The sequence below is a fragment of the Scomber scombrus genome, chromosome 22 (genome assembly GCF_963691925.1).
Source record: "Scomber scombrus chromosome 22, fScoSco1.1, whole genome shotgun sequence".
NCBI classification, from domain to species: Eukaryota; Metazoa; Chordata; class Actinopteri; order Scombriformes; family Scombridae; genus Scomber; species Scomber scombrus.
The window spans coordinates 15,691,120-15,713,167 of NC_084991.1; the positions used below are offsets into that span (position 1 = coordinate 15,691,120).

General features: G+C 39.5%; 1 protein-coding gene across 1 annotated transcript in view; it reads right to left on the reverse strand.

Annotated features, from left to right (window-relative positions):
- Positions 1-22,048, reverse strand: part of si:dkey-97m3.1 (fatty acyl-CoA reductase 1) — a 55,386-nt gene that overhangs the window by 26,147 nt on the left and 7,191 nt on the right. Inside the window, exon 2 of the mRNA XM_062443694.1 lies at positions 6,568-6,855. Within this exon, the coding sequence (XP_062299678.1) occupies positions 6,568-6,855 (288 nt within the window). The remainder of the gene's footprint in view (positions 1-6,567; positions 6,856-22,048) is intronic.

A 22,048-nucleotide genomic window follows, 5' to 3' on the forward strand; every position in this document is an offset into this window, starting at 1 on the left:
TGCATTCATGTGGCTCTAAGATGCACTACTATCAATAATTTAGCTGCAATACTAAAACCTCTTACAAACACGCATGATCTTTAGCAGAAAAAAAGAAAGGGAGACACTGCTCAATTTAGAAGTGGCTGCCAAACCAAAAGATCAACTCCTGCACTTTCATCAAGATACTGACAGCATCCGTTTCTAAGGAAGTGATAATTCTTCGGTGTCAGAGCTCGCCACAATGTTATTTTTTAGTGTGATTATACTCAGCATGATATATGCCGGTAAATTTTCAGGTTCTGGCTCTTTTCAATGAGCACATTCATGAACATGTGCTTTTTAAAAAAAAAACTCATACCAAACCGCTATAAAAAGATAAAAAAACACAGGTGGGGCTTATTTTCTTTTGCATCAGCGTGACAGCACAATGACATAGCTTCAGATGAACTGTGTTAGGTATACTGTGAAGGTATTTCAGGCATGTTCAGTATGAAGCGTAACTGCTTAATAGGACGTCAACGACACAGGTGAGGAGAGCTGGGGTTAGTGCATGTTTAAACACAGTAATCAGTAGACATCTCACAGTCTTAGAGTCAAAGCAGAAGATGAATCAGTGAAGGGTGTGTCCAGGAAGGAAGAACACCAAAACAATGTTGGCCACAACAATGAAGCAAGATGAGAAAGGCAGAAGTAAAAAAAAAAACCCAAAACGGTTGAACTGCAAATGATGCAAATTCATAATCTTTAGAATTTTTAGATATTTGAAATTATATTTATTAAATGTCCTTTTTACATGTTTTGTTATGTGCTGCGAGTTCAATGAATATCATTTAAAAACAAAAACATAAAAATGGTCTATAGCTGTCCAGTAAAAACCACAGTGGAGCCGACTCTTATTTGCCAAAACAGCAAACACAACATCTGATCAATAGGCAACTTGTTCAACATTTGACCTGCTCTCTGCAGCTGAAGCCAGCTCAATGACATGTTTAAACAAATACGCTGAGCAAACACTTATTCAAATTCGCTAACTGGCAACCAATGATGGTACATTAGAAACACAAAGTAAAACAGCTTGGCTTAGTTCAAACAGAGTGCTGTGAAAGGAGACGGCTGAGGGTGGAAGCAAAGTGTTTGATGATGCGCGGACAGCAAATAAGAACCCTCTTCAATTTGCCACCTTTGTTAGGAGTGGCAACATCTGGGCAGAAGTATCCTTTCTTAAGGCTGCAATCATAACAATTTCCAAGAACCCAAAGTGAGCATTTTGTTGTATCTATGAGAAGAAAATCTCAATGGAAAAGGTTCACCTACTTGCTATATTTGAGGTCATAACCTAATTTCACGGTCTATATCAGTGATTATAAAATTATAAAAAGAATCAGCTAATCCTCACATTCAAAAAAGCTGGAATCAGCAGATGTTGAGGCAGCATTGATCATGTAAACATGCCCCTTTTTTGTTATAATCATGTTTTGCAGGGATGCAACTAACAATTATTGTCATTTTCATCTTTTTTGCAAATTACTTTCTCGATGTATTGATACGTTGTTTGGCTTAAAAAGTTACAGAAAATAGTACAAGATGCCCATCACAGTTTCCCAAAGCCCAAGTCTGATTCTATCTATTCAGTTTACAATTATATAAAAACAGAAATAAGCAGCAAATCTAACTGGAGAAGCTGGATCCAGCAAATGTTCATCATTTTTGTTCTTAAAAAAGAACAAACAATTACTTGTACTTGAAAATTGTGAATTCTCTGTCAAACGACTAATCGATTAAAGTCAACTCATTGTTGCAACCAGAGTTTATTGGTCTAACTTGTGTGTATTAGTTACTTTAATGTTCACAGATTTGTTCCATTATGTTCTTCAATGATAATATGTTGATAATATGTTGTACTTTTTTATGATAAATTATTATTGAGGATACATTTCTTGTTGATAAGCTAATGATGTGACCCTTTGCTAAAGAGCCTCCAGCTACACAAACACAATATTCAGCATTATTTACAGCCATCTGTGTTTCAGCTCCCACAATGATTACTGAGTAGCTTTTAAAGCAATAATCAATACTTATTCTACAGTAATACTGAGCATCTACACCCGGTGCAGCATCCTGCCTTGAAGGCAAAATTCAACAAGATCTCCCTCCTACCCAAAGCATTCCACCTCCCACCTCTCCGCACGACACTTGAGCCCATCTCTTGCAGTCCGAGCTTTGAAGATGCTGCACAGGCTCAGACGTTGAACACAAGACTGTTACTGGGATCAACAGTCAGCTAGTGGGCGGGAAAAGCAAGCCAAGGAGCAGGAGAGAGGCTCTGTGTACCCAGAAGCCTACTTGTATCAAGTGCCTGACATGCCATTGAGTGCCTGGCACCGCGGCAAGGGCTGCAGGCATCTAAACATTTCCACTGAATCAAAAAGTAGCCTCCGCACAGACAGACTCAGATTAAATGTCAAAGTCAGTACAGTGGAGATGCACAGACACAATGAGATTCCTATCGGTTTGTCCTTTTCCTGCTCGGGGCAGCTCCCCTGATTGCATCCTTTGAAAAACACCATGGACAGATCTGGTCGTTACCTAGCAACAGGTGGTAAGGCAGATAACGGCCCGGCTTGAAGGAGGTGAGGAGAAGCTACTCGAGAGACAAAACCTGCTGTCCCTCCTTCTTGAATTATCCTTCTTCTGAACAGATTAATACTGGAGCAAAAACACTGGCATGAATACCAATTGGTACTTGAGGCTTGGTCATGGAAATTTAATGACATCACTTCTGAACGCGGCCCGAGCATCAGTGAGTCTGCACTTGGCAGAGCATCAAGCGTTGTCCTGATAGCAGACAATATTAGATTGACAAATTCAATGGAAAATTGTTGAGGGGGAGATACGACCAACACTATTGAATGATAAATGATATGATGGTATTTGTGAAGATGAAGTGAGTTGATTACTGATTTTTACTCGTCTACATGCGACCGCAGTGGGATGCAGAGCTGATGTTGATGTCACCTTTTGTCCTGTTTTGGCTTCATCGGGATTATCAATAAGTCCCTTTACACCACACGAACAGGTCATCAGGCTAAAATTTATCCTCAATTCTCATCTAGATAATTTGGTTCTTTGAACGTGGGGTTAGAGGATGGATTTGTTAATCATTAGATAATAATTAGATGAAGTTGTATTGAATTATAGTGCACACTCATCTCGAAATAAAAACAACTAAAGTAGGGAATTGAAACCATGAGCAGTACTTATATGATTAGCTGAGTGTTATATCACTCATGATATAAGTCAGATTTGACTTCTATTTCAACATTGTTACTGGTATTATTATCTTCCACACTGCGCTCGACAATGTGTTCACCGTTTCCACACTTCCATTGTTCTTAAACAATTAGAGCAAATGCAGGTAAGTTGGAAGTGATGTGCACACTGTGAGCTTCCATCCTATGTAAATATAGAAGTAGTTTAACTGTAAGCCTGCTGTTATACAGTAGGTAAACTTAATGTTCTCCGCCTGGGTTTTCACACTAAATCTTACCTTGCAAATATTCTTTCTCTAAACCTGAAACAATCAGATTTGATTGTATATCTCACCTAAATTATATTAGAGCTAAACCAATTAGTTAAATCATAAAGTTAATGAGTTGATCGACAGAATCATTTAAATTGTTCATTTAAAAGCAAAAACACCAAACATTCACTAGTTGTAGCCTCTGAATTGTGATAATTTGCTGCTTTTTTTGATATATACTGTATATTTTACAGCCTAAAATAATTAATCTTTAGACTAAACATAAATAAAACATAATTAGTTTCAGTTCTGAATTATGGAGGCTAATTTTCAGCAAAGCAAATTATTAACTGTCTCTACTTGACAGGCACTTGGATGGATATAAATTTGTGGAAATGGATATACATTTTGGTGTAGAAAAGATTGTGAAGAAGTCGTTAAATGCCAAGTTTTCTGGTTCAATTGGACTGACATGAGTTAAAACTTTTAGTTCTTTAAAGTTTTTTTTTGTTTTTTAAAAACATATTTGTTAATCTATAACAGAGGGAGAGCTTTGTACCTGTAAACCAGTTAATATAGTATGTTTCTTTTGCAGGTTTGTGTTTTTGCACTTTGTTTTTCTCACTTTCCCACGTGTAAAGAGTAGCCCCGTATTGTTCATTAAATACATAAAAGAGGAACTGTTTGATAATCACTGATTCACTTTTTCCTTAAAAAGGCCACAGCAGGACATTGAACGTGCATTGAAGAGTCTTTGAATCAGCCTGCTTGTTCCTCTCTGTCAACCACTCTAAGTTTCTGCTATACAGAAATAACAGGGTGCTGTGAAACTTTTACTGTTGTGTCAGAGTGAAGTAATTACATGGTGAAAGGTATTCTGTGAATCGCGGACGGCCAAGCACATTTTACTCACATTAACAGAGCAGGAGGAAAGTAATAGGAAAAACACACTAGGCAAATTTCATTATTAGTATTATTATTTATTATTATCATATTAAAAGGGCAAGTTTCAAGCTGCTGCTGCTCCTCTGCTATCATAGCAGTGAGTGGAATAATATATGCAGTAGCGAGGTTCAATGAGAGCGGTAAAAATAGATCCGATTAGAGGGAGGCAGGGTGAAGAAAAAGAGGGGAATACAGAGAAAGTGTGATTTTCCTCTTAGGTTCGTTGACAGTTTGAGGCCAACAATGCCGAAACAGAACAGAACCAGAGCCATGCGGCAGCTGTTTCTGAGCACATCAATACGCACCGAGTGTTGACCCTCATTAAGTCCAACATAGTTTGGTGGTTTTTGTTGAGTCATACTTTGCTGCTCAGGCTGATACAGCTGACGCCACACATTTGGAGTTCATTCTCTCCTCCTAGCACTTCTCTCCTCCTTCCTTTCTACTGTCTCTGTCTCTATATCCTCTCCTCACCTCCTCTCTGCTCGAAAACCTTTCCGTGTCCATTATCCACTTCCTCCACGTCCTCCTCCTCCTGTACTAGAAATGTTCAGCGAGATATCTTCTAGTTCAGTTAACCTTCTAGTATTCTTCATCAGAGTCCTCATTTTGCTCTCTGGCTCTCTTCATCACCTCCCCTCAGGCTCACAGATGAACTATTGGACTCATCTGGGGTCATAAAGTTAATCTCGCTATGGTAACGGCGGCTGCTGCTATTCTTCACAGGCAAATTTCTACAACTCTATAAACAACCGTACAACGGGAATTTTAACAACGCCTGTTTTTGAATGCCGATTTGAATCAACAGCCTGCTAGTCAAATGCCCTAATGTGCGTCACCTGGACGGACGGCTGTAATGGTTCATCAGCGATCACCTGCTGGTTCGATCTGTAAGTGTGCACACATTCAAACTGCAGGAAACATGACTGGACATGTAATATCATAAGGGCTACATGTCGAAAGAAGGCGGCATGATGTGTGTCGTTACTCTTCTTTGTACACATTTTCCAACAACTTCCAACAACGTGTAAACTTATTAAAGTTCCCCCCACTGCAAAAGCCCGTCTGATACTGATATCCACAGCCTCCCTGCTAATATGAAGATAATATTATGGTTATTGTTAGATTCATTTCAACCTTTTTACCTAGAAAGTCTCTTTTTCCCCCCTCTATTACCTTGGGCACGGTGGATGGCTCTAAATATTTTGATAACTGTGAGCTTTATCTGCTGTTGAGAGGCTTGTAAAAAGGTGTGAATTACAGCTGTAGAAATTCAAAATGCTTTGTTGTTGCAGGCTGTTATGATGCCATATTTATCCAGAATTGACCTGGCATCTGAAAGTGAATTCATTTAAGCAGCAATTTGTATTATCAGTTTTCTGCAAAGCATAATCTTTAGCCTCCGCTTGCAATTATCAGGGAGAATTAAGCTCAGTGTTTCCTACTAAAATGCACCGTGGGAGTCTTAATTACTCGCCTATTTATGTTTTTATGTACTCGAGATTGGTACCTTAGACTTTTCAAATGACCTGATATTTTCTAATGCAGCATCGTATGTACTGATGATTCAGCCTAGGAAAATGTTATACTCATTCAGACCTTTATGCAACATCATCCGTGAAGAAAATAACTTCTGTATCCGGAACCCCGGGTATCTAAAATAACTTCTCTGAGCACCTCATCTCTATTTTGAGACGAGACGAGGTCGGCCTTGTTCTTATCTTGTGTTGTTCTGAAGCAAAAGATAATCTGATGATTCACTTGAAAGCAGAAGATTCGAATAGGAGGCTAATCAACCGATGAGTTAAATCATTAACCCTTAAGATGCTTTTTTCACCTTTTTATTGAGGCATACTAGCACTGTATATATGATAATAAGTGCACAGTTTTAATTAATCATAAAGTAAGCATAATATGAATTTAAATAATAGATTTAATCTTTAATCCTTGAGACCCCAAAAAGAAGAAAGTCTAATCTATCAGTGCTTCAATTTTCATATTCATGTCATTTTTGATATCTGTAGCAGCTTGGAAAACACAGTGGATGATAAAAGGTTAAAAAATGCAGCGTGTAACACAAAGTAAAAACATTATTTAACAAAGCACAATGACTTTCTTACCTTGCACTTCATCATGTCGCTGACCCTCTGCTGCATGGATTGCCCGGCTTTGGGTCTGACCAGGAGGTAGAGGGCTTTCACCTCGGGGCAGGACCTCAGCAGCTTCTCCACCAACACTTTCCCCATGAAGCCCGTGGCTCCTGTGATCAGTACGTTCTTCCCAGCGTAGTATTCTGCTATGGACACCATGCTGCCACCCGTCGTGCCACTGCAGATGTCAGACTGTCTGGTCTTCCCGTTTGTTGCCTGCTCTCCTAACCCGTCCAAACCCTGGCCTTCAGACAGCTCCTGTGTGAAGGGGAGGAGAAGGGGAGGAGGAGGGAGGAGGAGGGAGGAGGAGGGAGGAGGAGGAGGATATGACCGTGAGCGCTGGCAGCCACAGACTTTTAATACTCTATCAGTAAAGCACTTGTGAAGCTTGTGTGTGAATACATGCTGAGTACAAGTAAGCGGCGCAAGGCAGAGCCAAGTCTTTAGGTGTGAATCGCACTAATGTGATGGCAAGGTTACAAGAGGAAGAGCAAAGGTGTGCATGAGTACAGATTTTAAATAGTTACGGTTTAATATATTACAGTCAGAAAAATACACATTTCAACAGATTTAAAATGTGGAATAGTGGTGATATCTCTCTGTTCTGACCTTCAATGTGTCAAGCGTGCAACTAGTATGCAAATCATATGAATATTCATACAGGGGGATAGAGAGGGGCAACGTTCAGGGGCGAGTTGACATCAGCTTGTGTGTGTCCGGTGATGAGTCCACAGGCACAAACTGTGCTCCAAACACGTACTGAAATTTAACGACTGCACACAATGAGAGCAACAACTTATGACCATTTCCATTGTCAGGTCTGTACCACTGAAAATATTCAGAAATGTAAAAAGGCCAAAGGTGAATCTCTTCATTCCTTCTTTCAGTCAGAAAACCCAAAGATATTCTATTCATGATGATCGATCAACAGAAAAAAGCAGCAAATATGTTTTCCCCCCTGATTGTTTGACATTTCTGCTCCATCAATTGTTTCATTTATTCACCTAATTTTCATTTCAGCACTATACAATCCATTTAAACAAGCATCATCGAGGCAGGGGTATAATCAGGAGATGTATCTGAGGGCTGCAACTAACTATTATTTTCATTAATTCATCTGATGATTATTTTCTCACTTGGTCGATTCTTCATTTTGTCTGTGAAGCGTCAAAAAAAGTGACAATTTCTCAAGAGGACACAGTGGCGTCTTCAGTTGGCTCGTTTAATCTAAATTCCAGTCTGAAATGTTAATGACTTTGATTAAAACCATCATGATAATCATTTATCAATTTGAAGTAAAAAAAATCTCTGTTAAATGGTTCTCAAATGTGAAAATGTGCTAGTAAATTGAATATTTCTGGGTTTTAGAGCACCGGTTGGACAAAACAAGACATTGGATGACATCATTTTGATGTGTAGGAAATAATAAAAAATAATCAGCAGATAAATTGATTATGATAGTAATCATAAGTTGCAGCCTTAATCGTTTCACTACATTTTACATTCAAAGCAAATAATACACAAGTCAAACATAAAGCACTGACCACTGATTTGAGTATTTTAAGTGTAATTTGATCTCTGTCACTGTCTGAGCCATTCAGTGAAGTCATTTTTACTTAAAACTCACCATCTGATCCCACCAGAGGCCAACATGAACACACATACGCTCCTCTGGGGTGTGACATGATGACCTTATGTCTCTACTATCGTTGCCTTCTTCAAATCAGACGACTCAGAACAGGATGTACGAGTGAATCACCATATATCACAATATTTCCACTAGACTAGTTACCCCAAGGACACTTTGACCTTATTGTGTGGAGATATTGCATGACGTCACCAGCTATCACTGCGTTTTGTTTGTGTAATCTCGCTTGTTCTACAAGGTTTTAGTTGTGTGTGCGAGGGGAGGTTTCTCAGAACGCGGCTTGTCGTGTTGGTTCAGGGTTATCCTTGCGTGATGAGATTTATGCAGCGAAAGATTCAAGCCCACATTAGCTGGAAGCCCCGTTTAGCCACAACATTTATGTAACAATCCCTGCTCGCTGAAAAACACATTGAAAAATTAACAATGACCCACACACACCTGCTTCTACCCTCCAAAGACACACATTTGCTCAAGATAACACGACCCAGACTTGCCCTCTGTCATTCTTTCAGTGTTTTTTGACGTGTTTCTGGATGTCGAGCCGCAATCATTCTATGGCAACCTAATTGGATCAATTTATGCTCTACTGGCGGCGGTGTAATGGACTGTGTCTGCTTATTTGGGCCAACTCAATACAATAAATCAGGGGCTGCGTCTGCTGCTTTATCAGTGGCAGGAGGCCAGGTCATTTGGAGTCCTCCTGATTACTACAAAGACGACAGCTAGAGGCTGATGTGGCCCGCTGACGTTCAGCAGGCTCAGCTACTGTTCAACTGTTTCGTGACCGACCTCATTAACAGTGCTCATGAGCGGAATGGAGGCAACAGCAGAAGCAACAGCTGGTTTATGGAGAAAACTGTCAACTTAAGCACTTTTCCTGCAGTCCCTCGGGTTTTGGAACGAGTTACAGAACTCCATTTGGTTGGCAGAATCTGTTCCATGCCTCTTCCAAGAGAACATTATTAAAAAATAAAACTGGGCACTTGTGGGTTCTCCATCTACTGCTGCCAAATAAATACATTTAAATGTCAATTTAATTTTCCAGCCAAGTTGATTGCGACTGAACTTCGGGCATCTGGGCACGAAAGATCTTTTGAGGATAAAACAATCACCCCCATGTGGACTTCAAGGATGGGTTTGAAAAATTGGTAGCATCCGGTCATCTTAATCACAACCAAAAAAAGCATATCAAAGCATCTAAAAATAAATGTGTGACACCATTCTTCTTCTCACTAATAAAATCAATAAATACACCATTTCAGTTGGTGCTTCAAAGCCATGAGCAGGCAGTAATTTAGCACATAGGTTTAGTGGTTAGTATTTGACACTTCAAAGATAGATTTTCAGTGTAGTATTCCTTTATAGCAGCCATTATATCACCAACAATACACTTCATATACACTTGTAACACGTGATGTCTTTTTATTGACCCTGGTGAGTTTCCTGCTATAGTTACAGCTGATTGATGCACTTTAGTACTTTGATCTGATGGGGTTGACATTAGAGGCCTGTTGAAACCTGCCGAGACAACAATACTATTATCAGGTTTATTAGAAGAACTGGAGGAAACGAGAGAGTAGATGGGAAGTTGATTCCTGCTGGACAATGGCTGCAGAAAAGCCTTGTGCACATGTACGTGGTATTCATATGAGTTCTAATAAGAGTGGCTGAAAACAATCACGAGAACTTTATCATTAAGTTGGAGCAAAATTTAGAAACTAATTTCTGTAAATTTCAGTTCTCAAATAGTTGTGCCTCTACCAGCTTCTGTGGAAGTGCCAAGTAAGATTAACATGATTTATAATGATTTCAGCAACGACAAAAAAGTGAACTTTGAAACCAAGAAGCCACTTTGGTTTGTGGGTATTTTTTTTTTTTAAAGGGAAGCCACATGACTTATCTTTAACTACTACCACAGACAAGAAGATGTGGGTTTTTTTTATTAGTTTGCTGTTTTAGACTTTGTCCCCATTCCCTTCAGACAATAACTTCTCTTAGCTGCCATGTGACTTCAGCAGTGTTTCCTCAGTGACTCAGAGTGAGGCTGCATGTCTTCTAATCAAAGCATTGTGTTGGATGTGTGGGCTAAAAGCTCACAGCCACGATGCCAATGTTGCTGTTCATTTGTGTGTAACCACGACAACGATGGAGCGATGCATCACAGGCTTCTTTTAGAGTGGATGACAGCTTTCTGTCTCTGGTTGACATCATCCTCCTTTACCCCAAAACAAACTGCAGAAACGAGACATGCTCGGTCCCGTCTAACCTTTTGCCAACCAGCCTGGTAAAATGCAGACCTGATGGGATGCCTACTTGTAAAAGTTTGCATTTGGCAACTATAGCGCAACATTTAGCCAAAACCGATGCTAGATCAGCGCATTTACTGATTCACAAGATGCGTTTTTCTTTTTCCTCCTCTGCTTCTTTCATCCTCTCTCCTGGGCTGCGAAGTCTGCCCAAAGACAGAAGACAGAACCAAAATCCTCCTGAGCCAAAACGTGGCCCAGATAACCCAACCATCTTATATTTACTTGCTTTCCTTCCATTCTGCTGTCTGTGCATGGAATATTGAATTACACCATCTTACACACACAGAAAAAGAGGCGTGTGTGTTTGAGTCATTCTTCCACGTGTTTGCAGTGGAAAAGAGGAATCACAGAAAAGTAAAAGCCTGGGTTTTAAGCAAAGAAGCCAAGTTGAAAAGGAGTTACACAATTTATCCTGAATTGTTGAGCAAAATATGGACTCATTTCAAACAGAGATTATCTTAATCCTTTTTTCTATATATCACAGACAAGGTAATATCTACAGATTTGCTTCTCTGTATGCACCAAAAAGAGGTCACAGTCAAGGTCCCCCGGCTGAGGCCCCTGACGTTCAGAGAGCACAACACACAGGATAATAGTTAGCATTAAATTCTAAGACGTGAGGACAAGGGCAAGGCGGGTGGGGGGTGGGGGGTGGGGGGGGGGGGGGGGGCTTAGAGTCACTACAGATTAACGCATGACAATGGAAATGTTCCAGCAGCTGGAAAAGTGTTGGAACGGACATGCACATCCCAGATCCATTCATACTCAAAAAACATTACTGTATTCCTCTCAAGTCGTACGTCCCCCCACCTCCTGCCTCTTCCTGCGTGTGACAGTCAGGCTGATGATGTCCAGCCACCTTCTGCTACGAGCAAGCATGGAAACCAGAAGCTAAACTGGTTAAAATTTAGAAATCCAGTTTCTGTCTCCTTGTAGAAATACAAACATGATTATAAAAGGGCTGGATACTGTTTAAAATGTTTAAGAAAAAAAGGTGTCAATACCTCATATACCCTACATAAAGAAACAGGGCTGCAGGTAACGATACATTTCAGTATTGATTATTGTACTGATTACTTTTATGATTAATCGTTAAGTCTATAGAAAGTCAGAATATAATAAATTAATGAAAAGTGTCCATCTGGACTGTCAAAGGATACTTAAAGAAACAACAGCAATTATTCACATTATAGACACGATTTGATTTTTCCTTTAAGAAAAATGACACAGTATTCCTAATTAACTAACTTGTGTCTCAAACACAGAGGTGATTTTGAAGTCTTAACAAGCAGCAGTACAAAAACTTGTCAAAAATGAAATACTATATGGTGATGGTGAAGTTATAATTTAAATTAGGAAATATCTGGTCAATTCAACACGACATGACGAAGAATTTAATGCCAACTATTAGATGTGTTTGATTCTCTGTGTTCCAGTTTGATTAGTAATCAATAAGTATACAGGTTAAATACATGTGGTGAAATATTTATTTAAATTTAGACCAGCCATTCCAAAAAATTGAGGGCTAAATCCAAAACAAGTGATTGCGAGATTAAGCTAAAGGGTTATGAGGTGATTAACATGGTTGAAAATTAGAATTAAAAAATAAAAAATAGAAATTTACACAAAATGATCATTTTACAGTTATTTTTCTCTAATCTATGTTTTATTCTTTGGGAAGGGGAAAAAACAACTCCGCTCACTATGCACTCTAATATATAAAAGAGGGGTAATGTGCAGTAAAAGGTTGGAAACCACTAAGTTAGACCATTATCATTTAAGAAAATCAGGATGAGGAGAATCGTGCTTTAAAGAAATCATTCAAAGCGACGTCACACACACACAGTACAGTATCCTAATGTGCATGAACGCACGCTTTAAAATGCTGCTTCCTGAGGCTGCCAGCATGTTTTATTTCTGTTCATCTTCATCATGTTATAAATTACATAAGTGACAAACTGCAAAACTTGTGGTCTTAACGTTTCTCTGCTTGTCCTTGTCAATGGTACGTATGGTAAAAGACGAGCAGAGTGAAGCTCAGTGTGCTTGTCTGACAGCATTAACCTTGTTGTGTCATCACTGATGAATAAAAGGAAGCATCTTCTTTAGCGTCTGCATTATGACTTGAAAGGACAAGTCAAAGAACTGGGCAGCAAAGGACAAGAACTAAAAACCTTCAGGGACCGGCTTCTCAGGTTATGATGCAATATTGAAAAAAACAAAACACCACGTCACAACCAAAAGTAGCTCAGGGGCATTTCAGAATTATAAGTTTGGAGATGCTCAAAGGTTTGAGAAAAGAACTCAGCTGCATAGCTTCACTGTTGTCTGTGCTGCTGCACTCTGGCCTTATTTCATGTTTCCCCTTTTCTTTTGACTTAAGGTTGTTTTTTCTTCTCTTTCTTTAAATCAAAGCTTGTCTCCCCAGGAGGTCTACGCTGTTTGTTAGAGGCGGGTCTTTTTAAGCCGCAGCTCTGCGGTCCCTTTTGCTGCCTCCGGCCTTTCCTCACACAACCTCTCCATTAGTGGGTCAGCTCAGTGCTGCCGGAGACACTGGCAAAAAAAAAAATCGAGTTCTACAGCTGCATGCTGGCTAAGACCATTATAAATGGACAAAAGCCGACAGAGGCAGGAGAGGGGAGGGAGTGTGGGAAAAATAGAAAGAGCAAAATGCTGCAAAACACAGCCAATAATTAAGGCAGTATTAGTCGACTTGAATGGCAGTGCCAAACACCACAAAGGAAGAGTCAGTCCCTTTCAGTAAATAACACGGAGCCAAGAGAGTAGAAGAAAAAACCCTGAAAGGCTCCGTTAAGTGTACTACCACTGTGGGCAGTTGTTCTTACATCCCAGTGCCAACATGGAGACCTCTGAAAAGACAACGTCCAACTAGGGGAACACTGGAGCATTTCGGGAATGAGCCTCATCTTATCCCAGAATAGAAACCATCACTATCAAAAGGAGATAGCATGTCCTGCACCTTCACCTTCGGGTACAGACTGCAAACCACCCACCCACAGCGTGTCTCGATCTGCGTCGAAGGCGTTAGGATCACCTAACAGGTGATATTATGTCTAAGCTTTGGCTGAGTTGTGCTTAAACGTTTGCCGTTTCATGTCTTTGTGACAGGATTAAGTAGAGAGGAAATGAGCCGGTCCTGTGCTTCTCTTTACCCACAGGGAATGGAAGAGGGTGGGGTACTGACCTGATGATAAGATTAGAAATAATGAATTAGCTCCTTTAAAAAAAAAAAAATTAAAAAAAAATGAAGCTGACTTTATTATAACTAGCACTCAGGGAAGTCCCCTTGTAAGGCTATACTTGATACTTATGTTACTCCTCCTAAATGCTTCTGATCTCTAGCGCCAATGTATTGTATTCTCCATCCTTGGTCCTATATTTAGTTAGGGCTGAAAATAACAATTATTTCCATTAGCAGTCATTTGGTCTATGAAGTGTCAGCATTTTTCTTTAACACTGTCTGTTTCTCAAAGCCACACAAACAGCCCACAACCCAAATATATATATTTTAGTTGTTTACCATGTGAAGTATTTAATCTTATAAGTGATACCCAGCCCTAATGACGATGCATCCTCCAGTCTCCACCTCCCCTGTTCCAGTGTACAAGGTTATGACATTGCCCCCTTACACAAACCCACATAATTGCACAGCACTTTTTAAAGGGCCCTCATCCAAGATTGCATTAACGCACAAAAAGCAGCACGTCTTCTCCTCTATTTCATTTTAAAAATAATTTTTTTACGAGGCAGCTAAAGGCTAATCTAATTAGAATTAATTATATTAGCCGTGGGCTTCAAGGATTTGAGCAATGTCTCTTTAATTTGATTTTTTTTTTTTTTTTTTTTAAAGCATGAGTCAGTTTCAAATCTTCACATGAAGGTCGTTGCTCTATCAGATATCCGGCCACGGGACATTGAGTGTCAGTCTGAGAGCTTATTTTTCTGTGTTTGCATACACGTGCATCAGTGTATTGTCTGCACCTTGTCTGATGTCAGAGGGATTCTGTAATCACACCAGCCGCCTCTGAGTGACGGAGCCTCTCCAGCGCTGTGGTGTCAGTTTACGCCTGGCTCAGACCCAGACCGCTGCTCTGTACTCCGCCTGCTGCAGCGGGGCCAAGGAGCCATGACCCTGCGCCGTGTGGTCATCATGAATCTGACACACTTCTATCGAGTAGCAAACCACACCGTCTGCCTGCTTTGGATGTAATTAGGGATCAGGTGGTAGACTATCAGTTTGTAGCCTGTGTGTGATCTCAACTTTTCCCTACAGAAACACAATGAGACTACGAGTAAATGGTCTTGAGGAGAATGGATTGTCCTCCACCTATTCAATATACAAAGAACTTCAAGGAAGGCTGTTTAGTATTCAACATTAAAAAGCAGTGAAGCATTATACTGTAATGCTCTACAACTGCAGGAGTGTGAAGTAACTGAATTGATCTGCGATGAAAGTGATAACTTGGGCCTTGGATGTAGTTTTACCAATATGAAACGCACATAAAACTCCATTTATTTACCTTTTACTCACTTATGACTAACAAAGTCAACTACAGCTGAAATAATAAGTTGATTTGTCAATGAATCGATCCACGAACATTACTTTGCAATTATTTTGTGAGTCAATTAATCATTAAGGTGCTTCTTTTTTTTAAAAAGTGCAAAAAATTCACTGGTTACCACTGCTCTTTTGTGAATATTTAGTGTATTTCAATTATAGTAAATTGAATCATTTTGGTTTTGGATGGTCGGTAAGACTTTGGGAAACTGATGGATTTTTAGAATTCTCCCAATGTTCAGACTTTTTACAGACCAAAACAAATTGAAGTTTGGATTGAAAATAATCATTAGTGGCAGCGCTAGAACATATGATCTTCAGCATCTTATTTCTACAAACACTCTCCACAGGAAGTTTACATTAATTCATCCAATATGAAAAGCGTGCAAGCCCTTCTGAATGGCTTCCCTGAAAGTTCCCAGTAGATATGACTGCAATTTTACTATCTAATGCAAATCATTTAAACATCCATTTCCACTAACAAGTAGCCATCATCGCCTGCTTAACAAATACAATCGCTTAACTTAATGCTCCTGTAGCAAGGGCTCTAAAAGATCCACATTAGCATATTAGTGTTCAAGTCCGAGAAGCTCAGTGGGGAGGCATTTTACAGGAAACTCATCACACAAATACTGGCAGTCACATGCAATGAGAAAATTCTTGATAAATCAGAAGGAGGAAGCAGTGACGTGACTCTAATGCTCCCTTCAAGGAAGTTGTGGTTCTCAGTTTGTGTATCCCAAACGTCAGTACTGGATCAGTTTGAGTTGGTCTTTCTTCTAATAGTCTGCACCTGCCTTCAAGAAAAATGATGGTGAAAATATGTTTGTATGTTTTTTGTTTATGTATGTATTTATTTTTTGTCACGTAGAGCTTTAACATAATTGATAGAAAATTATATGCAACTGCAACTATGTTCATAATTGATTAATCCAATAATCTATAAGTAAAAAGTCCAAACTGTCTCTTTTCTATGCCTCTTAAATGTGAAAATTTGCGTAGCCTCATCTTAACCTTATAGAAAATTAAAGATTTTTGGCATACTGTACTTTTTAATCAGGCAAAAAAAAACTTTTAATGACATCACCTTTAGCTCTCAGAAGTTGACTAACTCTACCCTCCTCAGCCACAGCTGCACCAATTCTCATTTGACTTGGGCTGCAACTAGTCATTCATTTGTCTATAAAATGTCCCAAAAATGGTGAAAAATATCAATCACTGTTTCCCAATGGTTTTAAAGGTTGTATTACAGTTAAGTGACTTATTTTTCTTAACTTACCAGACTGTTCTAGCTGTTGTATTATTTGACATTACCCAGTTTTATCCACATTATTGATGATTATTTAGCAAAAATCTCATTGTGTAAATATTGTATAAAGAAAGTACCAGTAGACATCCCTACAATATTGTCACAATATTGAAATTGAGTTCAAAAATCTTGTGATATTTCATTCTGTCCATATCTCTCAGTCTTAACCGAAAAACCATCATACATCTGCAAATAACACATGGAAATGCATTTTTCACCATGCAGTTTTCTCCCCTTTGATGTGAGGCTACACACTTCTTTCAGTTGACATAAAACACCCACACAGCTGTGGCGAGCCCGGTGGTCACTGATGATCCATTTGAGGCGGTCATTATCACAACAGCTGACAAAAGGCCACTCACTTTCAGCATCCTGGCAGTAACGCATATATAGACATGTGGCGATGACAGGAAAAAGGCCTTAATTAGTGTGGCGGTTTCAGCCTCTTATCACACAAACCGAGACCGACTCAGGCCACAGCTGCCTCGTCACTAATGCTGCGGGCTCATTTTCCCTAATGTGGAAAGAGGGATAGGTCAGGATATCACTGAAGTTCAGCAAGAGATTCCATGAAGCCACCTTCAATGCTCTAAATAATGTGTTAGCTGATCACCGCGGGGCAAGGACTGGGAAATTCATATATTTCCCAGTCCATGCCCCAGATATCCTACTCATATATAAATCACTTACCTATTTTTAGTTGTATAATCCAAATTATTCCAAGCAAACTTTAAGTGATGACTACGGCTATGACTTCAAGCTAAATTCAGAACTTTTTTGGCTCCAGCTTCATGCAAGTCTGCTGCTCTTCTTAAACTGAATATCTTTGCCTCACCTGCTGAATATGAGTAAGTGGGGCTTGTTTTGCCCCACCTACTGAATATCAGTAGGTGGGGCAAAACTAGAGATCAACTTGTCTTTAACGAAATCGATAGGGATTTAGGTAATTGCTTGGCCGAAAACAAGACAGATTATCAGATTTATGTTAATTATGATAAATGTCACAATTCATTATCTGTGTGCTCATATCTTATGTGCCATTTAAATACAGTATAACCACAGACACTTGTGCTGTTGGCCAACTGGATGGTTTGGGGACTGGTTAGATATGCATGCATGGTATAAAAGAGTGAGATAAAAAAGTGATCAAAATAGTTGCTGATTAATTTCCTGTTGATCAACTAATCCTAGCAGCACTGAATCACAGATGTAATGAACAAGTTAGAGATAAAATAACTTTATTTAGTCTTCACAGTTCCACCTTATTCTTAATAAAGACGTGACTCAGAGCCAAATTATGTTTAATCTAATCAGATTAGATGTTTCCTGTTGTATTACTGTGAGTCTTAAGTCAGCGTGTCAATATGTCCGATACCCAAGTGGATCTGACTCGCTATCAGTTCTGATTACACAGTCGTCACAATCAATCATATCAGAAGACAAAGTGTTTTTTGAGTCGAGACAAAGTGAACAGTCAAGTGTCTTTTTTAAAATTAATCTACTCACATTAAGTATGTGAGTAGATATGTTTCACATCAGGTTCAAAGTTTTGGACCACGTATCTATTTTTATCTCCATTTTCCAGTGTGACATGTGATACATCAGAAAAAAAACATTAATATAATATTGTGATACTGATTTCAACTCTATTACTCAGCCCCGAAGAGCTGCTAAATAATTGAGAACTCTGCTCTCTTGATCTTCATTCTTCCAAGAAGTTGACGTCACATTTACATGCACGAGGTTGCACATTAAAACTGAAGCCCTGCTATGTCTTCTGAACAACGACCTGCTGCCTCGCATGGAAACCTGTATATATCTGTGACCAATCAGGTATCCGGTGCAAAACTAGATTTCACTAAACTCTACTTTAGACATACTTGATAGCTTCACCTTGAGTTGCCACCAGCCAGGTTTATAATTAATGACAAGGGCGCCCTGAATGTCTCATCCGTCCATCCATACATCTGTTCTTCCACTCAGTATGCAGATTAGGTCGGCTGTTGAAAACGCCACAATAACCCTGATGGTGCATGCACATCCAGATTATTTCAGATTTACGCCGCTAGTGGACAGATTAGGATACATTAATGCAACAGGATTTCAACACTATACCATTATAATCTTTTTATCTTTGGTAAATGTGACACAGGGGATCACCCTCCCAGAAATAAACCAACAAAAAAAGGTGTCATAATATCTGAAGCACAAACTCATCGCTTCTTTCTAGACGAGTAACCTTTAAAAAAGAAAAAAAAACTGCACAGCAGTTGTTGCTAATTTTGGTGAATGGAAGACAAAATGAATCTGGGCCAGAGGGATGAGATGTTGATAATGCGGGAGAGCGTGTGTGAGCGTTTGTGTGTGTGTGTATGTATGTATGTGTGTGTATTTCAAGGAAAAAGAGGATGCAATCAGCTTTGGCTGTCTGCTGGGTACAAGAGCAGGCAGCGAGATTAAAATATATGCTGCTCTCTTCCTGGGATTGGAAAGGGGATGTGATTTCGGAGGGGCCACTTAAGAGTGGTACCGTAACCGATGTGGTCCAGTAGTGAGGTAAAACGTTTAAATCTGTCTGTTCAAGATTCAAGATGATCCTATGCTTCATTTGAACAGGCAGTGAACACAAGACAACCACTTAGGAATTAGCTGTTAAAAAGGGATGACAATGAAAACGAGAGTGCTCTAATTAGGGCTGCATCTAATAATTATCTTCATTATTGATTAATCTGTAGGTTCCTGTTTTTGTCTGTAAAATGTGAAAAAAGAATCCATGTTGATGTCTTGAATTTGCCAAATCAACATAGACAACTAAGCTTTTTGATTTACTGTCACATTTAATAAAGAAAAGCATCAATTCCTCACATATGAGAAGCTGAAACCAAAGAATATTTGGCCTTTTTGCTTGAAAATGACAGAATGATTGCTCTATTATCAAAATAGTTGTAAATGAACCACTCATTGCAGCTCTAGCTCTTATTGTACCTAGTTTAAACCATAGCTCTAAGACTCCTTCTAGCATCTTGCAGCTCATTGTTTTAGTTCACTGGAAGGTCAACATAGTGGAGCATTCAGCAGCTTAAACAGCCAGATACAGCTAGAAGGTAGTGTAAATATTGGTGTAACATTCAAAGGGGTTACCGGAAACACTGCTCCTGCTAATGTTGCTCTGTGTCTGCTGGATGTGTAAACAGCCAATTGTTTGCTAACTTGCTGGTGTGGCCAAGACAACACAAAAAAAACAGTAGACTGAAAAAAACAGACCATTCATTTTAATTGTTGCTCTTTAACTTTATGTCCTTTGACTAATTGTTGCGGCACCACATCAGGCTAAAAGCAAGAAGTGAGGGTTTTGACATGCACAGTGGCATCATGGGGAGAATAAAAAGGACACAAAGTCAATAACAACTTGCCAGAGGGCTTTATTAAAACAGCAGATAAACTGTGCTATTTACTGTCTTTGATCTGCTTGCTTTCTTATTTTAACTGCTTCATGATATGCTTCCAAGCAGCAGCTGGGAGAGTATGCCTTTATCTCCTCTCCACCCAGCCCATACTGTGATCCAGTGCATTGCCTGTGTGGAGGATACAACCACAATAAGCTCCTGATTTCTCAATTAGGTTCAACTAATCAGCAGGCGGGGTGAGAGGCGATGGTCACTTCTTAGTTCATAGTCCTGTCTCTCCCTAAGTGTAAGGGGAAGCTATGCGTTGCCTTGGCTGCAGGCCATGCATAGGAGGCTGGGCGTACATCCAAAAAAGAAAAGAAAAAAGAAGCCAGACACAGACAATAATGTTGGGCCACCCTGCCACAGACATCCCTAATGGGGTCTGAGACAAGCATCACCCCAAATTAGCCCCTGGAGCTTATCCTTTTTACTCCCTTTAAAACAGACATACTGTGTAATGAGAGTCAATTTGGAGAAGCAAGGTGAACTTTTCATTCTTGCAGCAACTCAATATCACAATAGCCTCAAACAAGAGTGGTAATTCCAACCGTCCTACAGCTCAAAATGAGGAACTTGATATTAAAACAAGAGCAACATAAACTTAGAAAACTCCCTTCAGCACAGGGCCAATAATGAAAAGATAATATACTGTATGATAATATGACATGGTGATGGTTTAATGAAAATGGTCCCTTTTTCTTTTTTTTTTGGGAGTGACTCTACTCTTATGAATACCAGTAGATCTCCTTGCTTCATTCTATATTAGTAGGCATAAACAAAATCCATTTGTTCCATTTAAGAAATCCTTCTTGGTTGCCCCATCGAACATTTAAACCACTCCCTCTTATCTTACTGTAACTCACACCAAACTGGTTTTAAAGATCCCTGCTTGATTTTATCACTAAAGCACGACTGGAAGTACAGACACCATCACATGGGGCCTTAAATACCTTTTTTAAAGCGACATGTTTCAAAGTGTAATCAGATCACCTGTTTAACAGAGCAAATTTCTATCTACAGACACCATGACAATGTCCAACTACGGTGTATGATTTACATTGCCAAAAAATCCCCCCAAAAAACAAGGTCTCAAACTATGACTAGTTATTTTGTAGAAAAAATGGGCGTTTTTGTCCTATTTTTCTCCCTCTTTTGATGAGTGTGGGGTAGTTATTGGATCATAAGCTTGCGGTTCGCTCTTGGGAGGCCAATTTCTCAACAGTTGAACCTTTTCTCAACCTTTGCGCATGCAAATTATTATGACATGTGTGCACACAAATTGCAGCTCTCACAGCCACAGTGTAAATCTACCTGCGTGGTGAGTTGCATTAATTCTTTGGAGAAGGGTAATTATGCGAGGGCTGGGTTCAAGCAGCTTTGTGCCAGCTGCAGTATCATGTTCCTCGAGACGTAACGTAACAACGCCCTTAACAAAAGATCAGTGTAGCTCAGAAGTAATGTTGCAATACCTTCCTGCTCAACATGCAACTCACTTTTGAGCCAGGACTATAATTTGTAAGTCTAAGTATCGTCAGTGAAGATGAAGTTCCCTCCCTTCACTTAACCTATAGCAAACAAGGTTAACAGGCTTTTATTGGCAGTTTCAATAGGAACTGTTTACATTCTCCCATAATTCAACTGCTGTTAAAAGTCAAACACACTTCTGTTTAAAACTGTCTTTTGATGCATTCAGCCTGAACTTTGCATTTAATTCTGTGCTTTTTGTCACTTGTTTCTGAAAAAGTCACTTCAGTTAGATACAGCTGATTGCTACGCTTTTGATATTTTAGTGTACTCTTGTGTTCAGAGAGCTTATGTGCTGGTCATTGGCTCTATTAAATCAACACTTGCGCTCGCTTGCCAGAGAGTGCCTCTAAATCCTCTCCATTACTCTCCAATGACATGCTGTTAACAGAGCACCCGCGTCCATGCGGGGCTCAATGTCAAACGGCCCCACTGCAATATCGCCCTCTGGATACTGAGAAGCCCACAGGACACAGATGGAAGGGGCCGCCGCAAGGTTACCTTTGCTGATTTACATTTGCTTGAATCTTCAAAAAAAAAAGAAAAGAAAAAAACAAAGAAAGGCCAGTTTTTTGTAAGTATTATGATTTAATATGATGCGTTAAACCAACCAAAGAAGCTGAAGGCAACTTT